The 24,627-nt window shown below is 53.0% G+C and overlaps 1 protein-coding gene across 2 annotated transcripts in view; it reads right to left on the reverse strand.

The window, feature by feature from the left end:
* MTMR2 (myotubularin related protein 2) overlaps nt 1-13,895 on the reverse strand; it is a 28,980-nt gene extending 15,085 nt beyond the window's left edge. Inside the window, exons 1-4 of one of the 2 annotated variants that reach the window (XM_056114851.1) lie at nt 13,702-13,838; nt 11,505-11,582; nt 4,441-4,546; nt 1,607-1,682 (exon numbers count right to left, since the gene is read on the reverse strand). In XM_056114851.1, coding sequence (XP_055970826.1) covers nt 1,607-1,652 — 46 coding nt within the window. In that variant the 5' untranslated portion in view covers nt 1,653-1,682; nt 4,441-4,546; nt 11,505-11,582; nt 13,702-13,838. Of the gene's footprint in view, nt 1-1,606; nt 1,683-4,440; nt 4,547-11,504; nt 11,583-13,701 lie in introns of both variants that reach the window. The other variant, XM_056114850.1, reaches the window with a different exon arrangement.
* Between the last annotated feature and the right edge of the window lie 10,732 nt (nt 13,896-24,627).

A 24,627-nucleotide genomic window follows, 5' to 3' on the forward strand; every position in this document is an offset into this window, starting at 1 on the left:
ATTAAATAAACCCATCATTATGGAGAGATTCACAAACTTGCCTGACACATATTTTCGAGTCCAGGAGTTCTTTCCTCCCCCAAGGAGAGCTCTAGCCCAGGCCCTCAAATCACATCAGGTTCCTCCCCACACTGGTTCCCTCTCCCGTAAGAGCCCCCTCGAAGGCCGTGTCCTCTGGTCTTGGGGCTACCAAACTCCACAGGGGAGGGGAGTCCCAGAGAGCCGTGCTGATGATGGGGGCACAGCGCACCCGTTCCTGCAGCTGTGAAGCCCACACCTCAGATGCCCAAGGGCAAAGCCTTGACCAGCATTGAGTACCCAGGCCCAGGGCAGCAGGTGCAGGCAGGGTGAAGGGAACTGCACTACAGCCATTGGCACTGCTCAACCCCAAAGGTCGCCGCATCCCACAGCCTGGGTCCTCCATGCCCCAAGGGACGCCCTGTCAATTAGACTCTGCCTCTGTGCACTAGATTCTTACAGGTTCCTGAAACTTGGTCCAAAATGCAACATACCAGAGGTGAGTGCACGCAAGTAAGGTCACAGCAGAGACCCCTCAGAGCGCTGGCTGCCTGGGTCGGATGTCTGGAGAAGACCACGGGTGTAGAGAACAAGCAGGAGGGGGAGAGGTTTGCCCAGCACAGCCCAGGAGCGGCCTGCTGACCCCCTCAGACAGGGGCAGGATGCCCTGAGTGTGGACTCAGCAGTAAATCCACGGCAGGTGAAGCTGATAATCCAGCCACCAGAAAGAGCTTTCGAGAGGCCACGAGAAGGCCCAAAGGGAGGCTAGCCCATGAGCATGGAGCCCATCCCATGTCACTGCTCGGGCCTGCAGAGGCGGCGACAGTGCCAGACACTGAACCTGTATGAGTCTGTATGAGGGAGGCAGCTCCAGTGCTGACTGATCAGCTCCACTGAGTCGGGCCGCACACAGGCTCGCCCAGAGTGCCCGGGCATCGCCAAGAGTGGCCCCACATACTGAGTCAGGAGTGGCCACCAGGGATGGCTCCTCCAAAGCATACAACAAACAGAGGCCAAAAGACAGTCCAAGCATTGGAGCGCTGCCATGACCCAGTTGGACTCCAGGATCATTCCTGAACACAGCACCCTAAGCAATGCGGGGTACAGCCCAAGAGCCAGAAATGGCCACCAACCACCTGCCGCCATCTGCAGAACCAGAGTTCATCACGTGGCCAAGCGAGAGCGTGGAGTGCTTCTCCCAGGGCCTGAGAGGGGCGCAAAGGGTGGAGCCCCCCCAGGGAGCCCGAGGAGAAAGGTGAGGGCACAAGGCTGGCTGGTGAGAATGACACCAGCTCCTTTCCACAGGGACAGTCCAGGGAAGGAGGCCTCTCCTCTGCCACGGTACCAGCCACTTTGTCCCGACACACCATGAATGAAAATCTCTGGATATTCAGATTACCCAAGAGTAAAAGGTAAAATAACCAAAACCTTGTTTCCGGTCCCTATAGTTGCTCCGACCTGGTTCCTGAATCCTGCAGCGGCCCCTCCATGCACAGATCCCTAAGCAGGCAGGATGAACACGTTCGCTCGGGACGGGCCTGCATCTACTCCGAGTGGGGGAGGAGACAGCAAGAGTCCCAGTACCCACCCATGTCCTTGAGGCTCTCTCCCGGGAGCAAGGGCGGCTCTTCCATCTCCGCTAACTTGTTAGACTCTCGCAGGACCTGGTTGGAAAGGGCGAGGGCAAGAGAAGCAGCACATTAGTCAAAGCAAGTGAACACCGCTCCCTGCCCACAGGACTCCTGGGCGGCTTGGCCCAGGCCCGAGGCCCCGTTGCTCACAGCTGACAAGACAGTGGCTCAACATCCCAGCGCCGGAATGGCCACGCCTTCCTGCTGTCACAAACACACCCGCGCCAGCGGAACTGGGACCAGAGACTCCGGAATGCTGCTAAGGAACCCGGAGGTGGGGCAGGGGAAGGTCAGCTCCATGGACCTCAGGGTCTCACTCTCCTGTGCCCACAGACCCGGGCGACGGGGCACCAAACCCTACTGGGCTCTTGACAGAAGTGTCCATGGCAGGACCACCTGGCACAGCACTCCCCCCCCTCTGTCTCATCCTAAAGGGGCACACCAGGGCAGGTCACTGTATGGAAGGCCAGTGTCCTGACCACGAACTCTCTCCCCACTGGGACTCTTAAACATTTTCCATCCAGGACCCCATTTTTGCTCGAGAACCTCTGACCCCAGCATATGATATAAACCTTTAAGAACGTTTCTGCGAAGAGACCATACACTGATGGGCAGGGGTGTGGCCACCCAGCAATGCCCACTCGTGACCCCCAGACCCATGCTGGTCACTTCACTCCTAAGGCCCCATGGGCTCCAGCTCTACTCCACTTCCCAGCTCTATCACATGATTTCCAAGCACTCGTGACTGTGTGGGTCTGACCCACTCTGTCTCTCAGGAAGGAAACCTGGACACCACACCTACAGTGACGCTGTAATAACACATTACACACGAAAAGCCAGATGGCAGAAAAACAGGAAAGAACATCACTGGAACCTACAGAACCCTCAATAATATCACCTTAAACAGAGAAACGAGTGCAGCATTCAGAAAAGCCTTCACAGCTCCTGACTGGCGCAGAGATGCTTCTCACACGCCTCCATCCTGATCCTCAAACACTTCATCCTACACCTCATATGCCTTCATCCTGTCCCTCACACGCCTCCATCCTGCCCCTCACACGCCTCCATCCTGCCCCTCACACGCCTCCTCCTACACCTCACATGCCTCATCCTATACCTCACATGCCTCATCCTACACCTCACACCTCCATCCTGCCCCTCACACACCTCAGCCTGCACCTCACATGCCTTATCCTGTCCCTCACACGCCTCCATCCTGATCCTCACATGCCTCAGACTATACCTCATATGCCTCCATCCTGCCCTCACAAGCCTGCTCCTGCCCCTAACATGCCTCATCCTCCACCTCACACACCTCATCCTATACCTCACAGGCTTCCTCCTACCCCTCACACACCTCATCCTGATTCTCACATGCCTCATCCTAGACCTCACAGGCCTCCTCCTGCCCCTCACAAGCCTCTTCCTGTCCCTCACAGGCCTCTTCCTGCCTCTCGTATGTCTCCACCCTGTGTTTCTATAGGACTGCCTGGAGCAGCACAGTGGGGAGTGAGGCAGGAGGATAGGCTACCGGGCCCAGCTCTCTAGAACCCCTGCTTTCCGCAGAGCAGAGCCCTTTCTCCTTAAAGCCTGTCAGGCCACTCGTCTGGCAGCCCGGGCTGGACAGGTGACTGATGCCAGAGCTGGAGACTGGGCACACCTCAAGGGCTTGGTGGTCTGGGCATTGCGGCCCTGGTCCAGGTTGAGCTGTGCCCTGGAAGGGCAGGTGCAAGCAGGGCTGAGGGGATGGGCAGGCCACAGGAGCGGGGTGGGGTGACGCTGGGACATTGAGGACACCTCCTCTACAGCCGCGAGAAGGGGGCACTCCTGCCTGCAGGCTTCTGGCACCCCAGAGAAATGGCCATTTCCAAACCCTCCTCTGGGTCTTCCCACTCTGGCCCTTTGGAACTTTCCCACCCGACTGTTGGCACCAACAGGCAGGCCCAGCTCAGGATTTCGCACCTAACAATGGCACAGCCGGGTGGAGACAGAAAGACCCAGCAGTCACTGAGAAGACCCTTCAGGTCAGCCATGGAACAATGGGAGAGGATGACGCCAAAATCCTTCAACAGGTCTCCCCATCCTTCATGTTCCCTAGGCTGTTCTGAAGGCAAAGAAACACATGGCAAAGATGCATTCTCAAACTCTGGCCGCAAGTGGCCTGACCGCTGAGTTAAAGGAGGCTCAGGGTATGCAGGTGGGAAATGGGGGTGAGCTGATTCCCCTGTTCATGGTCATGCGGTGAAGCCAGAAAGAAAAGGTACCAAGAGCCCTGGGCCTCATTGCTGTGCTGACTTCACAGCTGCAGAACTTCCCTGCCAAGAAAAACAAAGGCCAACTGGGAGCCACGCAGCAGTAGTAGGTGCTAGGCAGGGGCGGGTCTCTGGAAGAGGCTGACCACAGGCTCTGGGATCTGTGTACTGGACAGGGGCAGGTTCCCGGGAGAGGATGGGCCCGTGGAATGGAGACACCAGTGCTCCACCAGGACAGCAAGAGAAGCAGCCTGGATGAGCCCATGGACCTGCCTGGCTTTGTTCTCAAGAGTGAGCCGGCACCCAGGGTCAGCTGTGTGCAAGGCCAGCACTGTCCTCCCTGCACTCTCTCTCTGGCCCCAAGGAACTTTTTTTGTTCATAAACTAAGAGGTGAATTCTACAATTTCCCTGTGCAAATAAATCGGGTTTCCCAATGTGCTGGGTTGTTCTGAAATGATCCACCAAGACAGAGATCTTACCAGTATCTCCCACCTACCCAGCAAGACAGACGATGCTGGAGAAAGGCCAGAGTACTTACCCTCAGATCAGGAGAGAAGTTGTCTGCAGAGGTGGCGATGGAATCCGAAGAGGCCACAGAAGCGGACTGGGCATGCCCGGAGCCCTCGGAGTGCGACGTGGAAGCGCTGCGGCACAAGCACAGCGGGCATGAGGCTCCCGCCCTCAGGATGACCCTCAGTGCACCTGGGAGTGGCCCAAAGCAGAGCCCAGGGAGGGAGAGAAGAAGGGCCCCAGGAGGCAGGCGCCTCCGAGCCTAGGGTTGGGACAGCACTGTGAGGTGCTGGATCAATGGACAATGGCCCGAGAGAGGGGGAGTCACGGGGTGAGGTGGTAAGAGAGGAGCCGTCCAGTCACGCGCAGAGAGACCTGTGCAAAAGCCACGCAACACGGAGAAGCAAAGCCCACGCCCAGTGCCTCCCCACAGGAAGATGAGAAGGGGCACAGGCTGACCTGCAGCCGCCGTGCTCTGCTGAATCCTGGCAGCTTCGGGCCTGGCAGCACTGACCCATCTGACCTTACAAGGGGCGGCCTCTGGGCCCCCCAAAACTGCTGGGGCAGATTCCCCCACCAAGAGAAGATAAAACACAGCATAGAGAGATTCACAGGTCCAAGACCACTTTTTGAAATGGTCCTGAGTTTTGTGACACTTTTATAGACTTCAGTCACATTTCAAGGAGCTGTAGGAATTACGATTTCACAATTCAGCCATGAAATTATTGCCATCACACAGGCCGCTCCATCCCCCAATGCCCCCAACACAAGCGGCCCAAGGCACACTGCACTGACAACTGTTTATCCCCTGAGCCACCCTTTCCAGTGCCTACGCGCTCCTTCATGCCAGGCTAAGCCTGAGACCTCCCCCAGCCCTGGGTGGCAGTGCCATGCAAGGGTGACTGTCAGTAGCCCCACAAGGATGCTCACAGGGAAGACGGCGGGGTCTACAGTGCTGGAACCCTGCGGTCAGAGAACTCTGCTTCAGGACACAGTCTGGTATTCCAGTGTCACGGACAAGCTGGAGAGCAAGACTAAATGGCTGCGCTGGAAACCATCCTTTTATGATCTTGAGAGCCAGGAGGCCCCGACTCTAAATGCCCCCTCTATTCACTCACAAATGAAGGACAATGATCTATGTCCTGCTTAGACATGCTCTGCCTGGACACTCAAAGTCACTTCTGGGCAGAACCAAACTGTCCCCAGAGAAAATCCTCCCAGAGTTGCCAGCGCACAGAACTGTGCCCCGATGTTCCATCTGTGTGCATCTTATCCCATCAAAACCTATCATCAAAAAATTATGATTAAACTAAAAGTAAAGTCTCTTCTGTGACCCAGGCTCTTCAAGGAAGGTACAAAAAAGTCTGGAGCGGACCAGTTCAAATACAGATGTCAGAGAGATGCTCACCTTTGGTCCTTGGGTCACTCACAGATTAGTAAGCGCCATGCTGATGGAGAGGTGAGTGTGCTCTGGGACTGACAAGGATAAATTAAACATAATCTGACCCCAGACAGCAATGATGTCTTTACTCAAGTGTGTCAAGTGTGCTGGGTTTTAGAAGATTATAAATTAGAAAGTACACGGTTTAGAAAACAGAATTGTCACAATTATAATTTTTTCCCCTCAAAGTCCGCAAAACCAATCAAAATCTAAGCAGCACACTCTGGAAACCCCTGTTAACAGCAATCATTCTTTATACCTATTCACACACATATTCCTTTCCCCAAACTGCCTCCTAGAATGAAGTATTTTCCTCCTGGAATATATCGGAATGTGCTGGGCTGTGATCACCCTCAAAGAGGGCTGCTGCAGATTCCTGATTATGGGGAGCTGGACCCTTCGCTGACCTCCTTAACCCTTTGCTCAGGGTCCTGAAGGATGTCCCTCTAACACAGAAGTCTTAACTTTGTCCACTCACTACCCCTTCTGCCTGGGGAACTGTCACATGGCCCTGCATGTACAGGCAATGAAACAGGTTTACTGACCAAACATTTACTGAAAAATCTCAAAGAAATGTATTGAAACACACTGCGGTGGCCATATCTGGCAGTGCTCAGGGATCACTCCTGGTACTTGAGGGGACCATATGTGGCATCAGGAACTGAACCGGGGTCCATGCAAGGCAAGAGCCTTTTATTTGCTGTACTCTCGCTCCAGTCATAGGATGTGCCAGAAAGGAAACTCAGGAACAGTTTTGCCACCCTCGCTAGCTTGTGCTTTAGACTGATCAACTTCTACCCTTTCTCACAGGACAATGAGTAGAATTTCCTTTTTCCATGGGCCAGAGAGCAAGGGCTGGAGCTCATGCATGCAGGAGGACAGTTCATCTCCAGGCACAACACAGTTCCTTGAACCACTAGGGTTGACCTAAAGAGCAGAGTAAGGAGTCCCAGCACCACTGGTGTGGCCCAAAAAATTAAAAACTAATTTAAAAAAAGAAAAAATAATTTCCCTTCCCCACTGGGTTTTTCTAAGCAGCTAATGGGGGACTAGGAACAGAGAAGTGGCCAGATGAATTAATTCACATTTTAGGTAAAAATCCCAACTATTCCCAATCCAAGAGCGTGCTGAAAAGGCACAATGGGTAGGATGCTTGCACACAGCCTGGCTGGCACTGTGCAACCTACAGGACTAACCCTAGCAGACAGAAGTAAGGCGTAAGCACAGAACATAGCTGGATGGCTGCAAAACTAGAAATTCAAGAGTGCCCTCCTTTCAAAGAGAAAACAGGATAGAAAGGGACTTCTCTGAAGAATAAAATCATTAATGAAATTCAAATGAGGCAAAGCACCTTACCCAATAATTAGTACTTTTCAGGTAGATCTATATGGAAGTATGTTCTCTATTGCAAACAAACCACTTAAAACACAGATCAGGTGAAGTGTATGTGCACATATGTATGTCTACTATAGGAACATCAGAAGCCATGGAGTACACATATACCCGGAAACTACACACACTTAAGCAGAAAGCTAGCCAGTGAGCTTAGAAAAACCAACCAAACATACCACCTCCTTCCAGTGTTTCCAAAGCACTGACCCTCTTGGGCGTTGCTGAACTGGAATGAAATCACTGACACTAAAAGGAATTCGACAATAATGAACAGAAAAATGAAACCCAAGCACTAACAGATGTCATGTTTGTATGACAGGCAAAACATTCCTACAAGTGGAAAGTCTTTCTGAAAAGGGAAGGTGCAAGTAGATGCCGCCATACCAAACCTGCAGGCACCAGCCACCACCTCCGCACCCGAGGCACAGAGGCCTGAGCGAAGCTGCTTGTCCTGACACCCCGCCTTCCTGAGGGTCCTTCCGGGAGGCGCGAGACCACTTGCCTGAGTTAAACCGCTTCGCCCCTGCCAGCGGAACTGGTTTTCAGCCGTGCACAGAGAGAAAGGGTTCTCCCCCGAGCTCCCTCTGCCAAATGCCCTATGCGCACACAGAGCAGAAGACACGGGTTTCTCTGTCTGGGGACACTGCTGCTGCTCACAGGATGGCCACAATGGATGCCAGTGTCCCAGCACTGTCATGCCGAATCAGTCATTCCGCTGAACGTTTATTACAAAAACTAAGAAAAGGCCTGCAGTGTGTATAAACATTTGGGACACAAAAGACTTACTGTTCGAATATCTGCAAGATCCCCAAAAGAGAAAAACAAACCCCCAAATAAACTGACTCACAGCTTCTAATCATTTTCCAAGCTGGTGCCACTTTAAATGTCTGAACCCAGTTGAGAGCAGGTAAGCCAGGGGCTCCGCTGTCCCTCTGAGAGGAGCCTGGAGCTGGGGGATGGGCGGCCCAACCAGAGATGGGATGCACCAGAGATGGGATGCAGCTCCACCAGAAGCTTTTTTTTTTTTTTTTTTTTTTTGCTTTTTGGGTCAAACCCGGCCATGCTCAGGGGTTTCCTGGCTCATGCATTCAGGAATCACTCCTGGCGGTGCTTGGGCGACCATATGGGATGCTGGGAATCGAACCTAGGTTGGCTAGATGCAAGGCAAACGCCCTACCTGCTGTGCTATCACTCCAGCCCCCAGAAGCATTTTATTTTTGATATATTTCCCAGCATCCATCCAGGGAAGACTACCTGGCATCATCATCATCATCATCATCATCATCATCATCATCATCATCATCATCATCATCATCATCTGAAGCCCAGGCTGCGGAGAAAAGGTTAACAGGGAACCTGCGGGTGAATAATTCTACAGCACGCGAGGGTCCTGTGGGCAGGTGGGAAAGGAAGCACAACCCTGAGCCCCACCCCCTCGCAGTACCCAACAAGTTTCTCAGAACAAAACTTCCTCTTCCAATTTGGACTAATGGTGAGCCTCTAGGGACTCCCTCCTGGGTGCCTGGGGGGAAGTGACCTCACCTCAGTGCAGCTGAACTGAACAGCGGCTACTGCTGACCCTGCAGAAGTACAGATGTGGGGACAGCAGGGGTGTCACTCACTATGGCACCCCACATAACGCAAAGACCAGCCTGACAGGCGCCCCGCACTCTGCACTCTCTATTAACAGGACACCACCCTGGGCAGAGGGAGGAAGCAGGGGGCACTAGGGCAGAGGGAGTGAGTAGGGAGCACTGCAGGGCAGAGGGAGAGTGAAGGGGACACTGGAGGGCAGAGGGAGGGTGCAGGGGACACTGCAGGGCAGAGGGAGGGAACAGGGGACATTGCAGGGCAGGTACCCAGGGCAGAGAGAGAGGGCAAGGGTAAGGTACCTGCTAGTCCACGGTAGTGGTTTGTATCCTAACACCAGAGGGAGCTGGGCAATGCCAGGTGTGCCACTTCCACAAATCACCAACAAATGACCACAGAGCCAATTGAGGGACTCTAGACACATACTTAGGTTTTTCCAAGAAAGAGCAAAATGGTTTCATGGATCTGCAGCCTTTGGGCATGATGAGACACAGCCTCTGTACAACCTTGAAGCCAGAGAAGTGAGGCTACGGGGGCATCTGAATCTCCAGAACTCAGTGGACAAGACGTCCACTTGTCCATGGCAGGAAAGGGCATGCAATTTTTCTACCCTGCAAAGGGGAAAATTCAGATCTGAGGTAGGGCACCAGGCCACACCTTCAGAGGCTGTAACTGTTCTGCAGGTAACTGATGAGGGGGTTGGTAAACCCCATGCCAGAAAACTAAGACTCCTTTTGTGTCTTTTTCTTCTGTTCTTATGAGGAGGCAGAAAATGTCTCTTTTTCACGTGAACTTTTTAAGTTGACAGACACCTACGACCAGTGCCCCTTTTGCACATCACACTCTCTCAGACACGACTCCATGGTATGAGTGGTATGGTATGAGTGGTATGGGCTGCAGTCTGGGGCCCTGAATTCTGCTTCTACTGCTGTGTGGCCTTGGCTGACCCTAATACTGCAGAGCTGCGCGTTCCTCAGCTACAAAGTTGGGGAGACTTTCTTTAATTTAGCCTTGGCTCTTTCTAATTCTCTCCCGTTATTTTAACTGCTGCAGAATTTCAGAGGGACAGCCTAGCCCACTTGTTGAGGTAACCAAGGAATGCCTTTACCCTCTCCTCCCCCGCACACACCCGCCCTCTGGTGAACCACCATCGCTTCCAAGGAGTCAACAAGTTAGAGTTTTGCTGTTTTTCTGCTTCAATTCCTCCAGCTATTTATATTGCATGAGCAAAACCATCCTATAATTATCTTTTACTTCCTGGCTTAAAAATGGCAATTCTCATGCCTCAAAAACTCGTTTCCCGGGGCTGGAGCAATAGCACAGCGGGTAAGGCGTTTGCCTTGCATGCGGCTGACCCGGGTTCAATTCCCAGCATCCCATATAGTCCCCTGAGCACCGCCAGGGGTAATTCCTGAGTGCAGAGCCAGGAGTAACCTCTGTGCATTGCCGGGTGTGACCTAAAAAGCAAAAAATAAATAAAAATAAAAACACAAAGCACAGAGTTCCGTGGGCCCCTGGGTACTGCTGGCTGTGTAGCCTTGGTGGCCCTCAGCACAGCATCCTGGAGGACTGAGTTCCCAGGACTCAGTACCCAGCGGGACTCAGTTGCTAGGGAGGCCCATACACAAAGTATAATATAATAAATATTATTAAAAAAACTCATTTCCCGAGAATAGGAGCCAATATATAAACCAGGATAACGCCTGCTGCATGCATGCACAGCAAGGGTTATCTGCTGTCTCTCAAGGGTCCCATCAACTGTTATATTCAGGTCCCAACCATCGTGCAGTGAGGACGTCAGGCACCATTTCATCCCTGCTCTGGATCAGGGATTCTGGCCAGAAAGATCAGATGGCTCATCCAGAATCCATAAGTATAATGAGAGGGCCAGAGATTGGAGGCTAAGAGTGCCTGCTGGCCAGCTGTGGCCCTGAGTTCCATCTCTGGAACCCCTGTAAGCACAGCTCTGCTCTCTTCAAGCCCTGGCACCACAGGCTTCTTCTGGCTATCTGGCAGTGAACTGTGTCCAGGCGCCACAACCAAAAGGTATGGCTTCCAGCAAGCAGGACGAGGCAATGCCCAGAGAGCACCCCTGCTAAGTGTGTGAGCAGACGGCAGGACCCTGGTGCAAGGGAGTGCCCAGAGGTCACTGTGTGATCATGGCAGTTTGCTCTGAGCTCACATACTCGAATATGTCACTACAGAAGGTGGTGTTCCAATGCACAGAGCACACACAGGCCACACTGTGCAGGGGTGAGGAGAAACAAGCAGAAACACAGGCACCACACAGTGAGGAGAGGGATTTAAGATCTCCGTGGCTGGTCAGAGCTACCCCCCTCTCAGCAGCAGCTCTGGGACCCTACAGAGCAGTGGCAATGGATGGCCTTTCGTCTACCCATTCATTCGTCATTCCTGTCCACACAACAACTGACAGAGCGCGTGTGTGATCACACGAGGTGGCCGGATCCACAAACACCAGCACACACGTGAGGGAGACTCGGATGAAGCAAGCCCAGAGTCTGCGCCCGCACACCCGGGAATGGAGCACCGAGAAGGTAGAGGACAAAGGGAGAGAGGAGCCGGGCCAAGGCACAGGATGGACGGCAGCCACGCACGTGGGCTCAGAAAGCCACTCACTGTGTCCATGGACTATTCCCCCACTCACTTACATTAAAATTTTTGAGATGTTTTATCTTTTATCTTCACTTCTGATGATCTTCAAATGTCAGTGGCTCTTACCACATTAACTGCAAACAAACACAAAGGTACTTAGGGCGGGCCGACACTCCCAGGCACGCGTGAAGGGTTTCAGATCACTCGCACAGCACAGGGGAGGGAAGCCTTGCTTCACGCGTTATCTGATGGCCAAAAATGTGGAGCCCGTCCTGAACGAAAATGGAGCTTTCCTCCTCAACGGATAAAGAAAAACTCATTTTAAGTTGGAGGAAATTCTCCCCAGTGCAAAACCTCTGTGTCTCCTCGTCCCACCCAGCGTGCCTATGCCAAGCTGCCCAGAGCCCCAGGCAGAGCCCAGAGCACTCAGGCTGGACAGGCCTGCAAGGCCAGAATCCAGGGCTCTGAAGTGAATTTTCTCAGGAGTGATGGCGGGACACAAGGGCTCCCAACAGAGGCACCACCACAGAAAAGCACCTGCTGTGTGGAATGGTGCTGACCAAGGCCTGGTGTCTGTTTCTGGCCAGCGGCCCAGCAGCCTGAGCCTGTGCTGACCTCGGAGGCCAGAACAAAGAGCAGCCCCTAGTCTAAGCTGACTCAATGTCAGAGCAAGACTGGCAGAGTGCAGCCACAGAAGCAGAAAGTCATGCAGCCTGCCCAGCCGCAGCAACGGTGGGAAACGGCGGGAATCAGACCACCTACCCGGAGCCACAAGAAGCCTTACACTTACAAACTGCCACCTGCAGTTCTAAATCTGAAGTCTTGCTGAAGAGCAGTGACAGGGGCCAGAGCAATAGTACAGCAGCAGGTTTGCCCTGCACGTGCCCACCTGGGTTCAACCCCTGGCACCCCAAACGATCACCCCAACACAACAGTCGATGTGATCCCTGCACGCAGAACCAAGGGAAAGCCCCCAACGCAAGGGGATCTGGCCCTCCAACCAAACCAAAACAACAGGAGTAGTTACAAAGTAGCTACAGAAGTACTTACAAAGAAAGCTTACAAAAGGGCCGGAAGAAACTGAACCTATCCAGCGACCCTACTCCCGGGAGTTATGCTCAGCAGAAACTTGCCATTCTAACACCTTAGGGGCCAACTATCCCGCACCGCATGGTATTCCTCACCGCTGCGCGGGGACACCAGAGAGGCACCCCAAGGCCCTCTCCTAATAGGATGCTACGGCCGAACGGACAGGCCACAGGAAACCAGAACAAACTCCATTCAAGCGCCTGTGAGCACCGGGAGTTCCCAGGGAAGCTCCAGCTCCAACTCTCCAGGCCCTAATCAGGTAGAATTAAGTGAGGGCGCAACAACCACTGGGCGTGAGCGCCCGAGAAAGGGGCCACCGGGAGAGCGGACTCGACGGAGTGACCGTTGGGGGAACGTGCCCTCTACCTTCGGGGAGGGAAGCAGGCTCGGGCCTGCCCCGGGCGGCTGCAGGGACACCCTCCCCGGAACGCCCTCCCCCTACCCCGAATCCTCCCCAGAACCCTCCCCGGAAACCTCCCGGAACCCCCATCCCTGGGTCCAGCGGCCTGGGAAGAAGCCGAACCGCAGGGCCTTAGGGTGTCGGTGGGGCGCACGGGGCCGCAACAGACGCTGCTTGTCCGTAATCTCCAGAAGACTGTCAGATCGCTCGGGAGGTCCCTCAGACACCTCCACTTCCATTTGTGACACCCGCCGGGAGGTCGCGCCCACGGGCCCCGGGCCTGCGGCCAGCTCGCCCCCCACGGCTCCAACCGGCAGGACGCGGTCACCGCCCTGCCCACACCGCCGGCGACCCCGAGGGTCCCGCGAGGCTACCAGAACCGGGCTGCGGGGCACGCCCAGAACCCCACCCGAACACACCCGAACCCGACCCGAATCCGGCCACCTACGGCCCAAAAGACGAGAGCACCAGGGGACAGTCGCCACGGCCAGCCCCGGGGCCGCGGGGCCGAGGGGGCAGCCGTGGGTCGCGGGGTCGAGTGGCAGCCGGGGTACAGCTGGGGCACCCGGGGGTCGCGGGGGCGGCCGGAGGTAGCGGGAGCAAGGGGCCTCGCGGGTAGCGGGGACGGCCGGGAATAGCGGGGCCAGGGGTCAGCCGGGGGTCGCGGGGGCAGACGGGGGTCGCAGGGGCGAGGCCCTAGGGGCTCGCCGCGCCCCCGCCCGGTCCGGTCGCAGCGACGTGGCGCCCCCCGTCCCGGCGCAGACCTGGACAGGGAATCGGCGCTGGGCGGCCGCGCGGCGGCCAGCGGGGGGCCGAGGCTCTCGCAGCTCGAGCTCTTGTCCATGGCCGCGTCAGAGGGCCCGGCGGGCAGGCGCGGGCGGCGGCCTCAGGCCCGGGGCGGCCCGGCCCGCGCGCCGGAAGCGGCCATGTCCTCCCGGCATGCCCCGCGCGCGCCCGGCGCTGGCCCGAGGACACGCCCCCCACCCCCAGGACCCGCCCCCGAGCGGCGAGGACCCGCCCCCGAGCGGCGAGGACACGCCCCCGAGCTCGAGAGGACACGCCCCCGCGCCAGGAACACACCCCCAGAGGCGAGAACACGCCCCCGCGCCTGAGGACACGCACTCCGTGCCCGAGGACACGCCCTCCCGCTCGAGAGGACACGCCCCTCGCGCGCGCCCCCGACGCCGGCCCGAGACACGCCCCCGCGCGGCGAGAACACGCTGGCCCCGCGCGCACCCGTGCCCTCGCGCCCGCGCCCGGGGCTGTGGCGGGGAGGGAGGCGTGCGGCGGCCGAGGCGGTTCCTGGGCGGCTTCCGTCGCTCACTGAGTGCCCGGGTGTGTGGGAGGGGTGAGGGATTGGGGGAGGAGGGGGGACAAGTGACCAGAACCGGGAGGCGGGGGAGGGGAGAAGGACAGGGAAGGTCCGCGGGGGCAGGAAGGGAAGCGCCGGTCGGGACTGGGCGGGGGAGCCTCGGTCACCCTCTGACAGGAAGGACAGAGGACTCGGCGCAGGGACTTTGCTGCTGGCTGAGGAGTCCGGGCACTTCGGGCACGGGGCCTAAAAAGTATGGAAAGGCTATTTTGTGAAAAAAAAAAATTGAGGCAATTACTTTTATTTGTTTTTGGCATTCTGTGTCACACCCGCGGTGCCCAGGCGTTTCTCCTGGGTCTGCTCTCAGGAATCTCTCCTGGCGGTGCGCGGGGACTCTATGAGACACCGGGGATTGAACCCGGGTCTGTCTGTGCAAAGCAAGCGCCCTCCCCGTTCCACTATCACTCCAGCCTGGACAATTGATTTTTTTAAGAATGCTTTGATAGGATAAAATATGAACTCAAGCCACATTGAATCTGCTCTGAGAATTTATGATTTTAGGAAAATCTTCTAGAGCCAGGAATTGAGTGATTTCCTGAATGTGATAATGGGACTGCCTGGGGGAGCTGAGAGACTTAGGCTTCACAGGAGGCATGGGAGTGTCAACACTAGTAGGAGAGATCCCATGCAAGTCATTTATCTTTTAATTTATTTAATTCATATTAGTAAATTATATTTGGAGACGTTACTGGGCCCGCTAGAGCAAACAGATTAACAACGGGAGGGCAGTGCTACAGTGCAGTGCTATTTAATTTATGTTTAATAAATTATATTTAATAAATTATAAGGGTAGCCAGCATGCACGAAGAACACACATCATGGGAGAGTCAACTGGCCCTATGGGCAAAGGACTTGACCAGACATTTCTCCAAAGATGCTGGACTGATGGCTCCAGAGCAGTAAAAAGATCAAAGTCGCCGATGGACATAAAGTTGCAAATGAAAAGACTAAGAACTTCTCATATCCATTAGCATGGCTGCATCAACAACTCCTGGGCAGAAGATGGAGGATCCACAGGGAAACCCTGGATGCTACTGGAGGGGGGGGTGGAGGAGGAAATTAGGTGGTGGGAAATTGTGTGAGGTTACCTTTCAACAATGAGAAATAGAACAACCATATGATCTAGGAATTCCACCTGAGAGATACCTGTGAAAGAAGTTGAAGTGCGACCTCACAGGTCCCTACCACCTGTGCTCATGGCGCTTCACAGTAGCTGAGAGAGGCCAGTGACCGTGGGTCTGACCCAGAATGTGCTACGTACATGCAATAGACACGTGTCCATGTGCACACACCTCTAAGAGAAGGCTGATGGGCCTCAGGCTGGTGCCAGGCACAGAGCAAGTACTGCATTGTTTCTCTAACGCCAAAGTCACCAAATTCCTAGGAAGAGGAACTGAACCTAGCAGTGTGATACTGGACACGCTCTATGAGCGGTATCTCTCTGTCAGATCCACAAGAGGTAGAGCCAGACCTGGGCATTGTTGGACTCTAGGAGGTCCGCGAAGACCTCCAACACAAAATCTTTTCTCAAGGACCTGTCAAACAACGTCAGCAGACTGAATGTTCCGAAATACAGGAAACAATAACAACAAATCTACTCATCTCATATGTTCAAGAATATGATCTCTGATTGTGATTTAACCTAGCAGCTGTCGCTCTGACATTGAGTAGGTCACACTGTCTCCAATTGGTCAGCCACACCATTGAGGACTGACTGCTGCTTTGCTCCTTTGGGTCATTGAACTTGTTTTCACATGTGTGGCTTTTTCGGCAGCTTGATGGATTGCTCTGGGTGCAGGGGAGCAGATAGCAGGTTTCCAGCATCTTGGGAAAGAAGGATTCATTTACATCTGATGGATTATTGAGCCTGCTGGGAGGCCTATGTGCCCTGCCAGGCTCAAGGACCTGCTCTCAGGGCCTGACGTGGGGTGTGTGATGCCATGCTGATGTGTATGAACCTTGTTTTACACTCAAGGCTGTCCCCACAATTCCTGCCCCAACCCCCACTACTCACAGCAGGTGTGCAGCCACCATTCCTTGACCTCATGAGGAGCGTGTGTTTTGAGCACTCACCAACACCCATTTGTACTCACTTAGAAACAGTCAGAACTGCAAGTAAAATTGAATGGAAATGACCTGAAGTTCTCTCCTTCTTGTCATAGTCATATCTTTGCTAACAACTTTTTAAACCTAACATCAATGCTGTCCTGTCTTTGCTCATTGCCGCGTCCGGCGCTGCGGGGCCGAGCCAGGGGAGGGCCGTCAGGGAGAAAGCAGCACTCGAGACACACAGGGTTCCGTCATTCAGGAGATGACATGAATACGTGCGTTTATTCAGAGCATAGGTACAGACTTAAGTATGTTTCCACAGCCCACCCAAAAGAAAGGAAAGTGGATGGGACGTGGGAAAGTGGATGGGACAATGAGCAGAGCCATGCACTGTTGGTCAGTCACAGTGGGCAGAGCCATGCACCATTGGTCAGCCACCTGGTGACCCTTTCGACCTAATGCTACCGGTCGGAGCGGCCTGCTTTGTCACAGTTTTGACATATCCATAGAGACTGTGTTGTTCCTCATACTTCACTTAATCACTTAATCACTTAACTTCCCGTTAGTCGTCGATTTGCTCGAGCGGGCGCCAGTAACGTCTCCATTTGTCCCTGTCGCGTGCTAGTGTAGCCCAATGGCATCTGTTCGCTCCGGGAACATGAAGGGCCTCAAACCGATCGTTCATGATCTTGACGAAGAAGTCTGACCATCTGGAAGGTGGGCGGCCACGCGGTCTTTTGACATCCTGTGGAATCCAGTCGGTAACAGCTCTAGTCCAGCGGTCGTCTTTAAATCTCATTACGTGACCAGACCATCTGATTTTCGACACCTTGGCAAATGAGACAGCGTCCCTGATTCTTGATCGTCGACGGATGTCAGAACTCCGGATTCTTTCTCTCATTTGAGTGAAACGTGATATTCCAAGCATAGCTCTTTCTATGTTTCTTTGGGAGACCTGAATAGCGTTCTCATCTTGTTTCCTCATATATCATTTACAAATCATTTACGAGGGTGCATTTTCCCCGAACTGAAACCTCACGTACTGGGAAGTTGCCCAGCTTTGAGCAGGACAAAGGGGGAATGAAAAATCAAGCATTCTTTTACTTGGTCAGTAGGCAACACTCATGATCTCTCCTTGAATCGCTGCACAAATGTTCACCTTTCACCTGCTCCTCATTTTTGCCTAAACCATTTCTCACCTTCCACTTGTCATATTCCTTGATTTACTTTTTTTCCATTTGATTTTGACACCTCAAGCTAGGAATGCTTGCTGGTCTCGCCACATCCCAGACACCCAGCACAGTGCGTGGGGATAAAGTGAGCACTGAGTAAACAAATTGAGGAATGAATTCTCACAGGTGTCTCCAAGAAAATTCTTGATCTGGTTGGGCAGTGTTCCTGTGAACACCATCTGATCACAAGGAAAAATGGTACTTACCATAGCAACATAGCACCGACAGCTTTTAGGAGGCTGCCCCTATTGGTTAGACCCCAAACGGACATTCATTTCTCTGCAGTGCTTCCACTTTATTCATTACTTACCATACCCTTATATGTGTCATCTGTGAAACACAACAGGTGAAAATCTCACAGTTGAGGCCTGAGCTATTATAGTACAATGGGTAGAGCATTTGCCTTTCACGTGGCCAACCCAGGTTCGATCCCCAGCATCCCATATGGTTCCCCAAGCCTTCTGGGAGTGAATCCTGAGCATAAAGCCAGGAGTAAACCCTGAGCATTGCTGGGTGTGGCCCCAAACCTGAAAACCTCATACTTTCTGTTCTCCACATAGACCCCAGCATCTCTGTGTCTGAAACCTAAAGCTTGGCTTCATCATCCCAACGCCTTCTTGTGAAACATCATTCATACAGGCTGAAGGAATCCATGCAAGTTGAATACTAATAAAAAAGAAACTGAGAAGCGATGTAATCGGGGTAAAGACGAAGAAGAGTTCCCTTGGTGCAGGGCCCCTACCCACCTCAGGCTCACCACTTCCAGCACAGGGAATTCATACACATGTGTGAGGCAGCACAGAGAGGAACAGAGGGCAAAACAACAGGCCACATGGACTGTGAGGACGCTCTGGTGAGAGAAGAAAAAGGCTGGGACCACAATTCTAGGTTCGATAAATTCATCTCTTACTGAGACCAGGTTCTTTAGGAATTCTCAAACAGGTCTAAACAGATAGAATCAACTTTCACGATCACGATCATGACCATTCTGTTGTTCGTCGATTGCCTCGAGCAGGCCCCAGTAACGTCTCTTTCATCCTAGCCCTGAGATTTTTTAAAAAGTGCCATATTCAAGGCTCTTTCAGGGTTAGGAGAATGAGACCCATCATTGTTACTGGTATTTGGCATATTGGGTATGCCACGGAGAGTTTGCCAGACTCTGCCGTGTGAGCAGGTTACATTCAGTAGCCTGCCAGTTTGTCTATAGTAAAAATGAGATAATAAGATGTCTAGCTTCCGGGAGCTGGGTTTAATAGTCTCTGGGTCTTGGCCGTTGATGGGATTACACGGTGCCAGGGGGCCAGTTGGTGGGTGTGACCCCTGCCTACTGGAAGATGGAGGATCTGGGTGGAGGATGCTCAGCCCCGATCCGAGCAGGCTTGGAGATCTCAGCCCCAGGACCCGCATGCCTTTGTTCCTCTGCCGATACCTTCATGCATGTGGAGAGTCGTCTCAGCATGGTGGTGAATGGTTCTGGAGGTCTTCGGCTGCTGGAGCCCTGGTTGGGGCGGGGAGGGAAACTCAACCCGCTCCCCTCCAAGGGGCCCCAGCGAGGACAGCCAGGTGTGGGGGCAGGAGACTCTGCACTGTTTTTTTAAAGTTGATTCTTTTAAAGAATCAACTTTAAAAAAAAAAAAAACGCCGCCCTCCCCCCCCAAGCAGCTCTCTGGCACGACCATGGCACCAGGGGCACATGGAACTAATCCAGAGCCCAGTAGCTTGTGGCAGAAATGTGAATGGACTATGCATTAAACTCCGGCGCCATGCGCCCCCCCCCCCCCCCAGGGAAAGCGTATCTGTCTCTTCAGACTCCTCCCGCCCCAGCAGCAAGGTGGCCACTGCCTCAGAGCTTATTGGAAAGCCAGGTATGAGCCAGTGGTGATGAGGCAACTGCAGCCTCATGGGAAGGAGGGCAGAACTGACTCATCCTTCATGCCGAACCAAGGCCATGAGTTGTTCTCCACGAGCGGCTCTCCAGCATGACCATGGCACCAGACACACAGAAACCAATCTCGTAATTATCTGGCTCTTGGCAGAAATCCCCCCAGATTTAATTAATAAAATGTCAGAAATCCAAAATCGCGCAACCACTATTGCGGCCATGCAACATCATATGGTTTTCATAACCAGCAATAGAAAACAAATTATTTCACAAGCCTTTTCAGCAGTTCTGATTGTTGGGGGGAAATTCCAAACAATAATGGTGCATCTTTTGTTGAAATAATGAATGTATTAAAAGTAGAGAGAGAGTTAGGTAGAAATCATCTGCCTCACAAGCATCAGGAGGGGTGGGAGGGGGGGTATTTTTGGGTTCTTGGTGGTGAAAAATAATTGCTGGTGAGGGGAGGGGTGTTTGATTATTGTATGACTGAGACTTAAACCTGTAAGCTTTGTAACCTTTCTCACGGTGATTCAATAAATAAATTTAAAAAAATAGGTAAAAAGAAAGTAGGAACTTGGATTGAATCTATCTTTGCTCTAAAATAAAGAAATCTACAACCCTCTTTGGCTACATTTTTCTTTTTATAAATATTTATCCAATGCTCTACCTTTTCCTTATGGGTCTCAAGATGGTTTCTAACAAGAGTCATTCAAGGTTGAAATACACTAAAAACATTCAAGGATTGAGAACAAAGATTTAACAAATATGCCAAAGGTTAAAGAATTTGAGATTTGGCCCTGAGCAGCCATCATCAAAAACTGTGCAATGCCCAGGTGCTCTGTCACTCTCAGAAGGCAGGCTTTTCAGGAGACACAAGAGCTTTCCAGAGTGCTGGGTTATGTAAGAAACATCCCCCTGAAGCTTTACAGCAAGGATGTCACTTCAGACCCATTCAGGCAATCCTGCCCTGGCAGAGATACCCCAAGGATCTCCCCTGCACGGATTATGGCAAGGCGTGGATCTGTTTATTTTTTTAAATTATTATTATTATTATTATTTGCTTTTTGGATCACATCTGGTGATGCTTAGGGGTTACTCCTGGCTCTGCACTCAGGAATTACTTCTAGCGGTGCTTGGGGGACCATATGGGACGCTGGGAATCAAACCCAGGTTGGCCTTATGAAAGGCAAACACCCTACCCATTGTACTATCACTCTGGCTGCAGGCCTGGATCTGTTTAGATGGAATCAAGGAACTCTGAGGGCAAAGCTTCCAACTGTGCAGTTGATCACACTCCCTTTCTTACTCCCCTTTCTGCCTTTAAATGCATACTTTGATTAAAAATTATTTGTTGGGGCTGGAGCAATAGTACAGCAAGTAAGGTGCTTGTCTTGCATGCAGTCAACCCAGGTTCAATTCCTGGCACCAGGGATTGAACGTATGGCCCCCTGAAGCCATCAGTAGTTAACCCTGAGTACAGAGCCAGGAGTAATCCCTGAGTCTGACTCCCCCAAAATCAAACAAAAAGATTTTTTATGCTTTGCACACATGAGACTTGGGTTATATTTATATACTTATATGTATGTATACACATATATTTATATATGTTTATACACACATACTGCTTTATTGGGCTGGACAGACAATACAGTGGGTTGTGCACTTGCCTTGCACATGGCCGACCCAGATTCAGTCCCCTGCACCACATATGGTCCTCCGAGCACTGAGGATGATCCCTGAGCACTGCCAGGGGTGACACCCCCTACCCCCTGCACATAGCTGCTTTGTACAGCAAGTAAGGTGCTTGCCTTGCAGCCAACCCAGGTTCAATTCCTGGCACCATGGATTGAGCCTGTCCATAGTTAAGCCTGAGCACAGAGCCAGGAGTAATCCCTGAGTCTGACTGACTGACTAAATGTGGCCTTACTTGCTCTACGTGGTCTATCAAGTTTACCCACTGTTGGGTGAAATACACATAATCCACTGAAACAAACACTACCGTGCAGGTAGCCAGACCAGAGCCAACATCATGAATCTCTAAAGCTCTCTGTCAGCTCAGCTGGGGGAAATCTGTCCTGAGGCCAGGCCTCCTCCCCCACATCCACCCTAAGAAGAAACTCCTGTCTGCTCCACACATCACTGGCAGCTGTGAAACCACCTCCTGAGACAGCCACTCTCTGGCTGTTCTTCGCCGTTTCGCCGCCGTCTTTTCAGAACATTCTAGGCTTGTTGACATAGGACCTGCCTGGGTCTTCTGTGACCCGTGTAGGCGCCGGATCCTGCCTCCTGAGCTCACGACTCTGTTGCCGAGACCCTGAGCTTCGCTTGAGTCTCCCCGAGTCAGTGCCCAGGTGTGGGCAGGGTGGCAGGGTGCAGGTGGGGAGGAAGGGGTGTGTAACCTCCAGGTGCTCATCATGGCTTCTTCCTGAGGGGACTTGCAGAGCCCAGATGTCAGCACACACAACTCCAGGAAGGCACGAGAATGTGAGGTCTGTGATCCAAAAGCTCGGCCAGGGGGGCAGGAGCAATAGCACAGAGGCCCTAGGCTAGGGCGTTCGCCTTGTTCCCCAAGCACTGCCAGGAGTAATTCCTGAGTGCAGGCCGCCTCAGGCTGCGAGGGGCCCCGTCTCCCAGGAGCCAATCTCCTTACACAGTGCTCCTGGGGAGGGGCTCGGGGCTCACCCACTGTCCCATCCCTGATGCACCCACATGTCAGGCTAGTTCCCTGGAAGGGAGAAGCAGAAAGGGCCGAGCAAGGGCTGGGTGACCAGAGGAAACTCTGGCCTGCTGGTCCTCTGCTCTGAGAGCCTCTCCTTACTGCTGGGCGGGGGATTGCTGGGGGACCCCAGCCCGTGCCTCGGGGAGAATGGCATCCCCTCAGCACCTTCCCCGAACAGACCAGGCCACTGCAGCAGCCCACCAGCTGTCCGGTCAGTCTACTTTCATGTCAGCATCCTCTCGCGCCAGCTCTTCTCTTCATCCTGCTTTGGCTTTGTCTTGAGGTACCCCCAGCTTCTTCCCTAGTTGAGTTCCCAGTCGGGCCCAAGAGAAGGCTGATGAATGCCAACAGGATGGGGGTGGGCAGGAAGGTCTCTGCGGGGGCCTGAGCCCTCTGCACCCCAACAGCCCACAGCACATGCCCAGAGGCTGTGCTCACTTGGCCTGAGCAGGCCGGAAGTGTCCTTGGGCTGAGGCCCGGTGGGGTTTCTCCAGAGCACACATAGGGCCGAGAGGGAGCAGCTGCACACTCACTGCAGCAAGGGACATGAGCCTGCACTCAGCCTGAGCTCCCCAGGAACCAGCCAGCCCTCCCCCACTGTGGCCCGGGATGTAGCCACACAGTGGCCGGAGGCCGGAAGCAGGATTTCCTGCAAGAGAACCGCTGCTGAGCTTGCGAGGCTATTTTTAATGATTCCACATGACACACAGTGAGCCCTGAGAACCTCAGGTACAGCACTGAGAGGAACAGAAGCACATTCACGTGGAGAAGCAATTTATTTTTATTCTGCTTAGCACGGAGCCAAGAGTGATTTATTTGCCCAAACTGCTTTCTAGCTTTTGATTTAAAAAAAAAAAAAAGAAGAAAAATTCCTTTCATCTCCTGGAGAATATGTCAGAGTGATAAACTGACAATAAAGAGGTCTGCTGTTTGGACAGAGGGCAGAGTGGACTCCAGTCGCCTGTAAGTCGTAAATCCTAAAGTTTGGGCTTAAATGTGTCTACCAATTATCATTATCTCAGCTTTTAGAAAATGACATCATCTTTGGCCAGAGGCAGCCAAGAAACAGAAACTTAACACCATTTCCCCACAGAATTCTGCATTTTAATGAATAGCTGAATAAATAAACATTAATTATGAAACTTCACAAAACGACAGAAGAAGGCCCAGACATTTCTGACTGCCTTATCTCTGGCACTCACGAGGGACCAAATGTCCGGGGATGGCAGGAGACATGTCAGACCTCGGAGGGCCAGGAAGGCAGCATCTGCGTGTACGTATGTCTTCCAAATGGTTGATGCAGAGGAACATAGGTGAGCACATGTTCAGGGACCAATCAATGCGGTGTGCACAGCAGGAGAATCAGATGGGTCACCGATTATGGGAGTAAAAAATAAATCGGGAGTGGAGAGAGGGCAAGAACGACGGAAACCCGGAATGTTTCTTACAGAAGGTCTCAGCACATAAATCTCACAAGCCTCTTGATAGTTTCAAAGTTCTCACTTACTGGTGTTCAATATAGAACTAAAAATAAACCATCATCTTATACAAAACTTTGTCAGCATACAAAAGGTATTGATTTACTTCTCGTATAAAATAAAACCTTTTGATAGTATATTTATTTCACATATAGTATAAATATAACCCAAAGAATATGGTTTAAGTATTTCTACCAAAATATTCTTTACAAAAGTTTACAAAACAAGTCCTTTATTTATATTTACAGGCCAGCAAGGGAGACAGTCCAGGCCAGTGATGTTGGCTGTGGGCGTGGGAGGGGGGGTCTGCAGGGGGCTGCAGACACCCTGGTATGTGGTCTGGGAAAGATTCCTAATGACCTTGGCTGTCCTCTGTCTGAATATGGCACTGTGGGCCTTGGCGTGCTGGAAGGTGGGCACCACGTCCCCTCGGTCTGCAGGATGGTGAGAGGGACTCACTCTGCCACCTAACACACTCTGTCCCCTAACACAAACCTCCCCCAACTCACACATGAGCTCACACAACAAAAACCCACCCACAGTGCTCGGTCTCAACAGAAGAGCCGAGAGGATGGTCCATCTGGCAGGAGCCCCAGTGCATGGAGGGTGAAGAAGCTGCATCTGCTGGTCACACCCGGTCAGCCGCTTGCCCTCCCACACCTGCACCAGGACACACAGACTGTCCCTTTGCGGCCCTGCTGTCCTGCAAAGATCTGACCCGACCAAGAACCCGGCCAGCCCTGGTGCCCAAGGTCTGAACTACCCATCTCCCATCCAGCTGGACAGGAAGGACTGGGCTTGGGGGTCTGCGGGTATCAGCTGACAGTTCCTGGACAGCCGCGGCCAGTGGGGCCAGACGCCTCCTTTCTAGCAGACCTCTCGGTGTTGCTGGGGTTTCGAAGGGTGGAGCTGAGGCATCCAGGTACGCCTGCACCATAGTGGGTAAGGACGAGCCGAG

The sequence above is a fragment of the Sorex fumeus genome, unplaced genomic scaffold (genome assembly GCF_029834395.1).
Source record: "Sorex fumeus unplaced genomic scaffold, SorFum_2.1 ptg000028l, whole genome shotgun sequence".
Taxonomy (NCBI): Eukaryota; Metazoa; Chordata; class Mammalia; order Eulipotyphla; family Soricidae; genus Sorex; species Sorex fumeus.